General features: G+C 42.1%; 1 protein-coding gene across 1 annotated transcript; it reads right to left on the bottom strand.

Annotated features, from left to right (window-relative positions):
- Window positions 1-5,756: 5,756 nt before the first annotated feature.
- Window positions 5,757-13,033, bottom strand: tomm22 (translocase of outer mitochondrial membrane 22 homolog (yeast)). The gene is made up of 4 exons (XM_060938930.1): window positions 12,736-13,033; window positions 7,007-7,125; window positions 6,797-6,914; window positions 5,757-6,454 (listed from the first exon to the last, which is right to left on the bottom strand). Exons 1-4 carry the CDS (start codon window positions 12,820-12,822, stop codon window positions 6,380-6,382), a joined length of 399 nt encoding a protein of 132 aa, XP_060794913.1. The 5' UTR covers window positions 12,823-13,033; the 3' UTR covers window positions 5,757-6,379.
- Window positions 13,034-13,621: the final 588 nt, after the last annotated feature.

Here is a 13,621-nt window from a genome sequence, read left to right as displayed (position 1 = left end):
TTGGGAGTGAGCCCTTTTTGCTGCTCTGATGGATTTCTGCAGCTCGTACCGGGCTCTCTTATACTCCACTTGATCACCTTACTTGAAGGCCTCTCGCCGCTTCCTGATTTTCTGTTTTATGTCCCCATTAAACCAGGGTTTTTGGTTGGGGAACATACACACAGTCCTGGGAGGTGCACATATGGACAAGCACCAGCTGATGTAGTCACTCACAGTCTCTGTGTATTCGTGGACGTCATTAGTGGCCTCTTTGAAAGTGCTCCAGTCTGTGGCCTCTAAGCAGCTCTGCAGGCAAGCCTGTGCACCTTCAGTCCAGGTGTTAACAGTTCTGACTCTGACTGGTTTTGTTTTGAGCCTTTTGTTATAAACTGGTTTGAGCCGGATTGCTAGGTGGTCAGACTTTCCAAAATGGGGTTTTGGTTCAGCTGAGAAAGCGTTTCTGATGTTGCTGTAGCAATGATCCAGTGTTTTACAACCCCGATTCCAAAAAAGTTGGGACAAAGTACAAATTGTAAATAAAAACGGAATGCAATGATGTGGAAGTTTCAAAATTCCACATTTTATTCAGAATAGAACATAGATGACATATCAGATGTTTAAACTGAGAAAATGTATCATTTAAAGAGAGAAATTAGGTGATTTTAAATTTCATGACAACACATCTCAAAAAAGTTGGGACAAGGCCATGTTTACCACTGTGAGACATCCCCTTTTCTCTTTACAACAGTCTGTAAACGTCTGGGGACTGAGGAGACAAGTTGCTCAAATTCAGGGATAGGAATGTTAACCCATTCTTGTCTAATGTAGGATTCTAGTTGCTCAACTGTCTTAGGTCTTTTTTGTCGTATCTTCCGTTTTATGATGCGCCAAATGTTTTCTATGGGTGAAAGATCTGGACTGCAGGCTGGCCAGTTCAGTACCCGGACCCTTCTTCTACGCAGCCATGATGCTGTAATTGATGCAGTATGTGGTTTGGCATTGTCATGTTGGAAAATGCAAGGTCTTCCCTGAAAGAGATGTCATCTGGATGGGAGCATATGTTGCTCTAGAACCTGGATATACCTTTCAGCATTGATGGTGTCTTTCCAGATGTGTAAGCTGCCCATGCCACACGCACTAATGCAACCCCATACCATCAGAGATGCAGGCTTCTGAACTGAGCGCTGATAACAACTTGGGTCGTCCTTCTCCTCTTTAGTCGGAATGACATGGCGTCCCTGATTTCCATAAAGAACTTCAAATTTTGATTCATCTGACCACAGAACAGTTTTCCACTTTGCCACAGTCCATTTTAAATGAGCCTTGGCCCAGAGAAGACGTCTGCGGTTCTGGATCATGTTTAGATACGGCTTCTTCTTTGAACTATAGAGTTTTAGCTGGCAACAGCGGATGGCACGGTGAATTGTGTTCACAGATAATGTTCTCTGGAAATATTCCTGAGCCCATTTTGTGATTTCCCATAGAGAAGCACGCCTGTATGTGATGCAGTGCCGTCTAAGGGCCCGAAGATCATGGGCACCCCGTATGGTTTTCCGGCCTTGACCCTTATGCACAGAGATTCTTCCAGGTTCTCTGAATCTTTTGATGAGATTATGCACTGTAGATGATGATATGTTCAAACTCTTTGCAATTTTACACTGTCGAACTCCTTTCTGATATTGCTCCACTATTTGTCGGCGCAGAATTAAGGGGATTGGTGATCCTCTTCCCATCTTTACTTCTGAGAGGTGCTGCCGCTCCAAGATGCTCTTTTTATACCCAGTCATGTTAATGACCTATTGCCAATTGACCTAATGAGTTGCAATTTGGTCCTCCAGCTGTTCCTTTTTTGTACCTTTAACTTTTCCAGCCTCTTATTGCCCCTGTCCCAACTTTTTTGAGATGTGTTGCTGTCATGAAATTTCAAATGAGCCAATATTTGGCATGAAATTTCAAAATGTCTCACTTTTGACATGTTGTCTATGTTCTATTGTGAATACAATATCAGTTTTTGAGATTTGTAAATTATTGCATTCCGTTTTTATTTACAATTTGTACTTTGTCCCAACTTTTTTGGAATCGGGGTTGTATTTCCCCTGGTGGGGAAAGTCACAGACTGATGCAGTTTAGGCATGTTTTTCCAGAGATTGCAATGGTTAAAATCTCCCAGAATAATGATGGCAGCATCAGGATATGTGTTTTCATGCTCGGTGATCATGTCGTGTAGCTCCTTCAGTGTGGCCTCCTCCTTGGCGGCGGCGGGGGGGGGGGATATACACAACACTCACAATGATGTATTTTAGTTCTCTGGGCAGATAAAATGGTCTTAGCTTCAAAGTGAGATATTCCACATTTTCAGAACAAGATTTTGAGATTATCTTACAGTCGGTACACCAGGATTGTTTGACGAGGGTGGCCATTCCTCCTCCGCGAGTCTTGCCGCTTTCCACAGCGCATCGGTCCTCTCTGAAGCCATCTGGTGTTATTGCCTTGTCGGGTGTCCTCTCCCCCAGCCAGGTTTCACAGAAACACAATATGGAGCAATTTTGAACGTCCTTCTGCGTGGAAATCCGAGCGTGGAGTTCGTCCATTTTATTTTCCAGAGATTGAATGTTTGCAAACAATATTACTGGGAGGGTTAGCCTTCCACAGCTAAGCAAGCGCTGGAGCCTTCGGTCAGCTCCTCCCTGAGAACACTGAACAACAATGGTGTGCATGGCAGGGTTGCAAGGAGAAAGCCACCGCTCTCCAAAAAGAACACTGCTACTCGTCTGCAGTTTGCTAAAGATCATGTGGACAAGCCAGAAGGCTGTTGGAAAAATGTTTTGTGGACGGATGAGACCAAAATAGAACTTTTTGGTTTAAATGAGAAGCATTATGTTTGGGGAAAGGAAAACACTGCATTCCAGCATAAGAACCTTATCCCATCTGTGAAACATGGCGGTGGTGGTGGTATCATGGTTGGGCCTGTCTTGCTGCATCTGGGCCAGGACGGCTTGCCATCATTGATGGAACAATGAATTCTGAATTATACCAGCAAATTCTAAAGGAAAACGTCAGGATATCTGTCCATGAACTGAATCTCAAGAGAAGGTGGGTCATGCAGCAAGACAATGACCCTAAGCACACAAGTCGTTCTACCAAAGAATGGTTAAAGAAGAATAACAAGTTAATGTTTTGGAATGGCCAAGTCAAAGTCCTAACCTTAATCCAATCGAAATGTTGTGGAAGGACCTGAAGCGAGCAGTTCATGTGAGGAAACCCATCAACATCCCAGAGTTGAAGCTGTTCTGTAGAGAGGAATGGGCTAAAATTCCTCCAAGTCGGCGTGCAAGACTGATCAAAAGTTACCGGAAACGTTTAGTTGCAGTTATTGCTGCACAAGGGGGTCACACCAGATACTGAAAGCAAAGGCTCATATATTTTTGCCACTCACAGATATGTAATACTGGATAATTTCTCAATAAATAAATGACCAAGTATAATATTTCTCATTTGTTTAACTGGGTTCTCTTTATCTACTTTTAGGACTTGTGTGAAAATCTGATGTTGTTTTAGGTCATCTTTATGCAGAAATATAGAAAATTCTCAAGGGTTCACAAACTTTCAAGCACCACTGTATACTGTAATCTTTTTGCAAATCCCTCCCCTCTGCTTCCTGACCTCACCCACCTAAAACCGTTCCAAAAGTGAGATATTTCATCTAAACTAATGAGGATAATATGCAAAAGAATGATTGAGAAACAACAGAATTTCTGTCTATGCTACATTGATTACACTAAGGTGTTCAACCGAGTGCAACATTACAAGCTACTAGATGTCATGGAAATTGCTGGTGTGCCAGAGCATGAGAGAAAACTTATTGCAGAGTTATACTGGAATCAGACAACCCCAGTTAGAACTGTGACGGGATGCACAAGCAAAGTGAGCATTAGGAGAGGGGTCAGACGGGTGCATTTTGTCACCAGCACTCTTTAACCTACTATGTAGTGAGTTCCTCCTCAAAGAAGCCTTAGAAAGTTGTAAGGGTGTGAAACTGAATGGTGTAAACACTACCGAGATCCACGATGCAGATGATACAGTTCTGCTTGCTAGCAATGTTCAGTATCTTCAAGCAATGCTTGAATCACTCTGCAACACATGTAAGGAGTAGGGAATGGAACTGAATGCAAAAAAAAGACCAAAACAATGTGCATTTGTAAGACCATACATGATAGATTTGTAGTTCATGCAGAAGGAAAAGATCTGGAGCAAGTTCTGGAGTATCAGTATCTGGGAAGCATTATAACAGAAGATACAAAGTTAGAGGAAGAGGTGAAGAGAAGAATTGGAAAGGCAAAAATTCTGGCAATGCAAAAAGTTCCGAAGAAGAGATAATCAGCATGGAGTTGAAGATTAGATTACTGAGATGCTGCATTTTTTCTGTGGTTGCCTATGGATGTGAAGCATGGCAGTTCACCAATTCCATCAAGAACAGGCTAGAGTCTTTTGAGTTGTGGTGTCTCAGGAGAATGTTGAGGATAAGCTGGAAAGAGAACGTAACCAACAATGAAGTGCTGCAAAGAGCTGGGACCCAGAGGACTCTACTGTATGATCTTATGCAACAGATGAGTTATGCATGGCCTGTTCTTCACAACAGTGGAGGAAAACTTGCTAACCTGATTCTGGAAGGCACAATTGATGGTATCGGAGCAAGAGGTAAGCAGAGAACAAAATGGAGTGATGACATTAAGAAGCGGATTCAACAACATCTTACGAGGAAGCGAAAAGAACCGCAGAGAATAGAGGGCAATGGAGAGCTATGGTGGCCAACCTTCGCATCAAAGACAGCACTTGATGATTGAGGACAAACCCCAGTGCATTGTTCTAGTGGCAACAGGGACGCATATTGTATGCATATAACATGCATACTCAACAGCTAAAAACCATGCTGACTCCGTGTGTGTGTCGGGTTCAGGGAGTCTCTAAAACTGGCTCTTGGTGGTTCTCTCCCTAAAGCTGGGCTCCTCACTAACTGCTCACTGCAGGGAGACGCAACACAGGTACACCACAAGTTCAAGGTAATTAAATGCAGCTTGATAGAGTTATCAAAACAACTTACGAAGTTATATTTTGGTGTATGTCAGGGGTCTTCAATCCTATCCGCAAAGGGCCGGTGTAGCTGCAGGCTTTCATTACAGCCAAATTGGAGGCTCACTTGATTGTTGACTGGAGACGAGGGTGAAATGATTAAACAAGTGAAATCAGGTGTAGCTCCTGCTTGGTTGGAATGAAAGCCTGCAGCCACACTGGCCCTTTGTGGATAGGATTGAAGACCCCTGGTGTATGTAGTACGTGCTACTATATGATTCTCAATGTCTGCTTATCAGGGCGGCACGGTGGTGTAGTGGTTAGCGCTGTCGCCTCACAGCACGAAGGTCCAGGTTCGAGCCCTGTGGCCAGCGAGGGCCTTTCTGTGCGGAGTTTGCATGTTCTGCCCGTGTCTGCGTGGGTTTCCTCCGGGTACTCCGGTTTCCCCCAAAGACATGCAGGGTTAGGTTAACTGGTGGCTCTAAATTGACCGTAGGTGTGAATGTGAGTGTGAATGGTTGTCTGTGTCTATGTGTCAGCCCTGTGATGACCTGGCGACTTGTCCAGGGTGTACCCCGCCTTTCGCCCGTAGTCAGCTGGGATAGGCTCCAGCTTGCCTGCGACCCTGTAGAACAGGATAAAGCGGCTACAGATAATGAGAGGAGATGTCTGCTTATCATATTGCCATTACACATTAGAAACAAATGAACTTTTTCTGTTTTGTTTAATTTCTGAAGACATGTCAAATATACAGATGATTTCCTGAAGCCTTTCTGGAGGAGCAGAGAGAAAGGATTTCGATGAAAAAGTGTTACAGAAGATGTTTTGTAAAATGTTACAGCAACATATTAAAACGAATACAACATTCTTATCGAGTGAAGAGTTGTACAATACCTTTACATAATTTAAGTCTTTCTCCATTTCTGACCTATTTTTTTCTTATTGGAAGGCAAGTAGTCAAAACTTTGATGAAAGAACGTACAATATAAATCTACTATCATTTATAACGTTGTCACTGCTTCCAGTTGTTTTTTTCTTCATTGTTATGAATGAAAACTCTCGTGTAAAGTGTTCTGATGATAAACTTGTAATTTCACAAGGCTAAAACACTCATTTAAAAAAAGAAACAAAACAGACTCCTTTCTGAATAAGCAAAGCATTTTGTAGTCTGAACTTTTAACTGGTACTGTATGTAAAGACAAAAAAAAAAAGACACTGGATGACATTCTATGAATGAAGCCAGCTCATGTATTCTCTTTATCCATTCAGATGACTCAATTCCAGGTCCTTCTGTGGACTGCAGCTTAAGGATGGGGTACGAGACAATTCTTCAGACCTTTGCAGGAGCAATGGGTGCCATTCCAGGTATTACACCAGATATTCCAGCATTTGGCCCCAATAGGATCTGCGTACACAATATGCATAATCCACATTTTAACACACTATTGAAAAGTACAAAAGAAAGTAGATACAGAAGAGCAGGCGTGAACATTTTTTTTTTTTTACGTACAAGAAAAAACAAAAAAAAACAAAAAAAAACACCTTTTTCCTGTAGTTATGACAATGTGGATAAAACAGTTAAAAATAAGAAAGAACATTACCAACCACCACTAAATATGCTAACAAAATTTCAACTGATGTTGAACATTTAAGACTTGAAGACAAATGAAGCAAAAAAAAAAAAAAAAGCCAACCTATAGCCATTTCAGAATAAAATCCCTGTTTTTTTTTTTTTGCTAAACATTACCTGTCTCTGTTGCTGCAGCTGTTGTTGTTCCAGCTGTAATCTCTCTGTTTCAAACACGACAGGAAGAACCAGGATCATAAATGAAGTGGCGCCGATCCACAGTGCAGTGCGGGAAAAACTACAGGAGATCAGGGAAGTGGGGAGGAAAACCGTTAAAGCTAAAACACATTATGGCTCAATAACATGAGACCGATAAAGACAGGACAGTACCTGTAAACTTTTTTTGCTACGGACAGCGAGCACTGTGCCGATACTTCGGCTGCTGAACGCAGTGTGTCCGGGAACATCTCTGTTAATCCCCACAGCCTCTCTGCTAAGGTTTCATCCAGCTGATGGGAACAGAACACCAGCACATTGTCACTGAGAGGTTACAGAAACAGTTGAGACACCACCAGAACTGTTTACTGGAGTCATTTTCTGGGGTCTGTGAAGCATAGGCAGCAGGTCAGCGAGTTTTAATTTAGGTACACAAATAGAAAACCACAGCCCACTATTATCAAAGCTGTTGTGTTTGTTATTTGGCTTTTAGCCTGTTCGATAATTACTGTCCACGCAAAGGAAATGTCTCGTCAGTGGAAAGTTCAAGAAAAGAAAACTCCCTCTTTAATAAGCAGACAGAAACTTGGTTCTATGTATTTAAAGCATTCTCGTGAAGCTCATAAAGCATTCTCATGAAATAAATCTGTCCTGAGGGGGTCAGTATGATTTACTGTTACAGTTAAAGGGTATCCCTACAAAAATTGAATCTGAGCACTGATCATCACTGTGCAACTAGAGGCAAAGATGCAAATATTTTAGATGCACAGAAACAGATTCAGTGAGTGAAGACCAGACTGTATCAGGCTGAAATGTCTGATATAAAATTCAGATTGTCTACCCTTTTTTTTTTTTTTTGGCCACCTTACTTAAAAGTTGAATCTTCTCAGTTACTTGTTTTCAGCAGCTTTCATTACATTCCTCACATTTCTTGAAATAATTCATGGCTGATCAATTAAGTCAGTGTGCCTTTGCAGGGTTCCTGCTGGCGCTCCTCACTCATCATTGACGAACATAATCCATCAGTGACCAAGAGAAAATTACTAGCAGTCGTCACAGTGACTAATGTATTTGTCACTATTATCCCAAGTCATCTTTCCTAGAAATCCCTCCACAAATCCCTCCGTTTGCTGAAATCCAACCCCAGCGAAGAGACGGCAGGAAGCCAGAGTGTAAACAAAGAGCATGTGCTTGTGACCAATAAAAATTGCCTACACATAATGACCAAATGAGCACCAAACTTTTGACCAATCACAGTGCGTCTTAATCGGTCTGGTGTGGTGGTGTAATTATCTCTGCAGGAATCGAACAATGGCGCAGTCTAAGCTGATGAAGGATTTTTTGAGCGAGCTTCTTCAAGCACTGAAGATGATTTAAAGGCTGAAATAGACACGGGGAGGCACACTCAGAGCCTCAACCACACCGGACAGCGTCAGTAATACAGGGGTTTTTCACTCTCAAAAAAGTAAGAGATTAATAGAACACAACTGACTTGGATGTCACCTGGGATTGTGAATGCTGTAATATAATAAAGTTGCTTAGAATTGGTGTCTTTGTAGTCGTAAAGGAGAAATTATATTTTTATTAAACTGATGATTAATTTTACGAATGATATTAAGTCAATTGACCCACACCTCAGTTTCCTGAGACATTAAGGGTGTTGATGATAAATAATAATGAGACAGAACCTGAAGTGAAGTACATACAGTAAATGTAAAAAGAGCAATGCAAAAATCACTAATAAAGAGGTCATAACCTTTGAATGTGTGTGGGTGATTAAAGTTAGATATAACCTCCCCAACCTATCGATGCTAATCTCCCTTAAAAAATATATTTTTATATTTTATATATATATATATATATATATATATATATATATATATATATATATATATATATATATAAAACCCCAAGAAAACTGGACTGAGGCCCAGGTCTTTGAGCTGCTGATGTACAACATGGTGTCATTCTGTGTTCAGTTCCTAAATCAACAGGAAATTCGGATTCCTTCACTGCTGTTTTGTTCCCAGATTTTTCTCGACTCTGTTCAATTGTAAATCAAGTTGTGTGTTGAAGTAAAGACTAAACGGAGTCCTAAAGCCTCTTCTGAATAATTCCATGCTAAAACAACCTTCAGTCAGCTCAAACTAAAGAGGTTTATTCAGAGGCGCATCTTGTCACCAGTCAAGGCAGGCAGCTGCTTGGGGCCCCTGATCCACTAGGTGGCGAAAGAGTCGAGATTTGACACTTGCGTTTTGAAAAGTCATTGCGCGTATTAACCTGCAAATAGAAAATTGTGCCTGCCGTACATAAACCAGCTATTCTTCTAATTACGACGTCAAGAAGAAAATGAAGAGGAGCTATCCACCCGGGAATGTAAAAAGAAAAAAAGAAAAAAGAGGAAGAGGAGAGAAGAAAGCAAGACAGTGGTAACTGTGAAGATATCCCTTACACAAAGGCTAAAAGCCTTTAAAGTTTTTTGTTTTGTTTGTTTTAATATAATTGGCAATTACCTTGCACTGTCTGTTAAAATGAACAGAAACTTACAGTAACAAGAAATATAGAAAACACTGCTCACAAATTGTTGTTTTTATGAAACATTTATGAAAATGCTGACATCTATTTGTAACTTCACTTTTTGTAGCGTGTGAAATAAAAAAACATTACTGTTCACAATTTGTTGTTGATTTATTGAACTGCATGTGTTCGTAACTTCACAATTTGTAACTTGTGAAATAAAAAAAATATATATTGCTTAGAATTTGTTGATGTTTTATTAAAATAAAGAGTTTGTCCTAGTGAATTTCTGTTGTGTGGGGTGGGATTTCTGCTTGGGGCCCCACCAGACCCTAGAATCGCCTCTGGGTTTATTTTAGTTTGATGGTGCACAGGGCACCCAGAACCAAGTCTCTCTTATTAGATGCTGGAATGGAGAGGCCGAGCTGGATCTGTACAAATATTTGAATTGTCTCAGTTTGGTTGGTATAAATCTGTATTAAGTTCATTTAGATAAGTCGGTCACTAAGAAAAAATGAGTTATTTGACTTTACTTTTCAAGGAAAAGTGGAGAATATTTTTCAGAACTCAGAGGGAACCCTGTATCCTACTTGTAGTAGTAGTAATAATAATAATAATAATAATTATTATTATTATTATTAATCAGAGATTAAATTGGGCCAGAGCCCTCCGGAGCTCAGCTCCGCCTCCTCAGGACAGCCAGCAGGAGCTGAGCTCCCTCTGCTTCAGTGTTTATAATATAGTACTTTTATTCATTTTCATCTATTCTAAAAACACCATCTATGAGAGTTCATCAATAATGATTTAGACAACAAAAAAAATAAGCTAAAGTGAATTACACCCATCAATTAAAAAAAACAAAAACATTTTCATTTGAATTATCATTGAATGCTGCGAGAATGCGCGACATCACACAGCATCATCAGCTCGAGAAATTGGCGCCACTGTTTTCTATCAGTCTGTCATACTTTATATTTTATGAGGATTTATGTCGTACAAAGTTGTAACTATCTGCTAAACACGATGCCTTAGCAAAATAGACAGAGGTAAGTCATGGTTCTTTTGTCTTTAGTTGAGAAACTTTCTCAGGCAAAATATACTAGTGCAGCAGATGACATAAGTAACGTTGCCAACACTGACAGACAGGATGTTTGTCGAAAAATTCACACCTCCATTTGCTGAAGTTCAGATCTTTTTGTCTGTAGTTCTGTCATATTTTATCCTCACTTACTAAGTTATAGCTGTTTTCTGTGTTTTTAGCTTTTAGGTAAATATCAGAAAATTGAGTTAGCTAATTTAATGGATGCCTGCTAACCTGTCTTTACGCATGGAACGTTAGCAAACCTCCCTTGCGACAGTGAGAACTGACAGCCTGGACTTCTCCACTGGCTAGCGTGCTCGACTCCCAATCCAATGTTGCTTTGGTCGGCCAAAGTTATGAGGTTGCTGTGGGGTACTAAGACTAGACTAAATAAAATTAAACGATTCAGACACCCCTAGTCTCCCGGACGCTCTGGGAGTCTCCCCGGGAGCATATAGACAGAGACAGGAAAGGCAGAAGAAACTTTATCTAAGTCCTATTTGGAAAGTTGCAAATTAAACTGTAATGACTGGCTATTGCTGATATGTGGTTTGATGTGACATGTAAGTAAGTTTAGCAAACAATTGATTTGACTGATGTAGATTTATGGTGTGAGACGTAAAGAACTATTGTTAATATGTGAATTGATGGTGTGAGATGTAAACAAGTAATTCTTAGAGTTAAATTAAATTTTTAGTTCTTAAAAAAAAAAAAAAAGGAGGGGGCACGGTGGTGTAGTGGTTAGCGCTGTCGCCTCACAGCAAGAAGGTTCTGGGTTCGAACCCAGCGGCCAGCGAGGGCCTTTGTGTGTGGAGTTTGCATGTTCTCTGCGTAGGTTTCCTCCGGGTGCTCCGGTTTCCCCCACAGTCCAAAGACATGCAGTTAGGTTAACGTGGGGCGGCCTTGGGCTGAAGTGCCCTTGAGCAAGGCACTTAACCCCTGACTGCTCCCCGGGCGCTGTAGCGTGGCTGCCCACTGCTCCGGGTGTGTGCGCGCGCGCACACGTGCGTGTTCACTGCTTCAGATGGGTTAAATGCAGAGGATGAATTTCACTGTGCTTGAAGTGTGCATGTAACAAAGGTTTCTTCTTCTTAATGCAAATAGTGTAGATTGAGATGTAAATCACTACTGCTAATATGTGAATTGGTGGTGTATATTGTGAATAAGTTTTACAAATTACAGTGTGGGGCGGCACGGTGGTGTAGTGGTTAGCGCTGTCGCCTCACAGCAAGGAGGTCCGGGTTCGAGCCCCGTGGCCGGCGAGGACCTTTCTGTGTGGAGTTTGCATGTTCTCCCCGTGTCCGCGTGGGTTTCCTCCGGGTGCTCCGGTTTCCCCCACAGTCCAAAGACATGCAGGTTAGGTTAACTGGTGACTCTAAATTGACCGTAGGTGTGAATGGTTGTCTATGTGTCAGCCCTGTGATGACCTGGCGACTTGTCCAGGGTGTACCCCGCCTTTCGCCCGTAGTCAGCTGGGATAGGCTCCAGCTTGCCTGCGACCCTGTAGAACAGGATAAAGCGGCTAGAGATGATGAGATGAGAATGAAATTACAGTGTAGATTGATGCTGAAGCGTAGGCTTAATAAGTTACCAATATGTGCATTGATGTGAGAAATAAGTAGGTCATAAAGTTGATAAAATATGTATTAAACCGATAGTGCGATAAATAAAAATATGTTTTGAGAGATATTGACCACTGTGAGTGAAGGACTCCCCATCCTTACAAAAGCCAATTTAACCACTGATAATGATATTAATAATGATAATAATAATCTGGTTTACACAACACACCCAAGGAAGCTGGACAGCAGGTGAAATGGGCAGCTCGTACACACATCTCATTATCTCTAGCCGCTTTATCCTTCTACAGGGTCGCAGGCAAGCTGGAGCCTATCCCAGCTGACTACGGGCGAAAGGCGGGGTACACCCTGGACAAGTCGCCAGGTCATCACAGGGCTGACACATAGACACAGACAACCATTCACACTCACATTCACACCTACGGTCAATTTAGAGTCACCAGTTAACCTAACCTGCATGTCTTTGGACTGTGGGGGAAACCGGAGCACCCGGAGGAAACCCACGGGGACACGGGGAGAACATGCAGTTCCACACAGAAAGGCCCTCGCCGGCCACGGGGCTCGAACCCAGGACCTTCTTGCTGTGAGGCGACAGCGCTAACCACTACACCACCGTGCCGCCCCGCAGCTCGTACAGACTGAGTAAATACATTTAAACAACTGAAACCCTGTTAGCATTACTGTGTGTTCAGCTAAGCAGTAGCATGTAAAGTAAGTTCATTTACATCATCGTCGTCTCCTTCGATGTCGTCTTCAGGTGGCCGTGTATCCACAGGCCCAGCGCCTGGAGACAGAGCCGACACCGCAGCCATTTCCCCCAACACAGCGGAACGAGAGCTCACCTAATGCCGCAGCGGCTTCTCTACCGAACTGCTGTTTCCACACTGACGCGACTGTTAGTGCGTGAATATAAGAGCAGGACTGAAAATCAGGACATTAATTACACCGCAGCCGGAGGTCAAGTCGGTTACATGTGCTGTAACGAAGGAACTGTTCTTTGCCTGCTGCAGTGCGCATGAGCGGAAATAAAAACAGCGCCCCCTGTCGAACAGGAGGTCTGTTTACACGCTTCTTCTTACACGGTTTTGTAGCTGGTAAAGCGTTTAAGGCGCAATACTGCCACCTTCTGGATTGGAGTGCGACTCTGACTAGATCTACGCTGGTGCTTGAAAGTTTGTTAAAGTGCCATTCCACCATTGGATGTATTTTTTTGGCATAAAATACAATATATTTTATGACAACATGACTAGACAGAGAAATCTTTTAGCTTCAAAATGATATATCAAGCATAATTTTTTGACAACGACAAGTATATTAATTTTGCGACCCAAGTCACCTACCCTTTTAATTTCCACGCGGTAGTGAAATGTGATGTCATCGGCAGGTTGCCCTTCTTGTGTACCACGGCACAGATTATCAGCAATGGCGGATAGAACGCGATTGTCAGCTTCGGAAAAGAAGCGAAGGAAAATAGTAAGTGATGCGCAAAGGAGACGGTCGATGGTGAATATCGGCACAGCAATCGACAAGTGGAAATCGCGTTCTATCCGCCATTGCTGATAATCTGTGCCACGTCACACGTGACGTGGTACACAAGAAGGGGAACCTGCC

Source organism: Neoarius graeffei, chromosome 14, assembly GCF_027579695.1.
Source record: "Neoarius graeffei isolate fNeoGra1 chromosome 14, fNeoGra1.pri, whole genome shotgun sequence".
Taxonomy (NCBI): Eukaryota; Metazoa; Chordata; class Actinopteri; order Siluriformes; family Ariidae; genus Neoarius; species Neoarius graeffei.
This window is presented reverse-complemented; position numbering and strand designations above follow the sequence as displayed.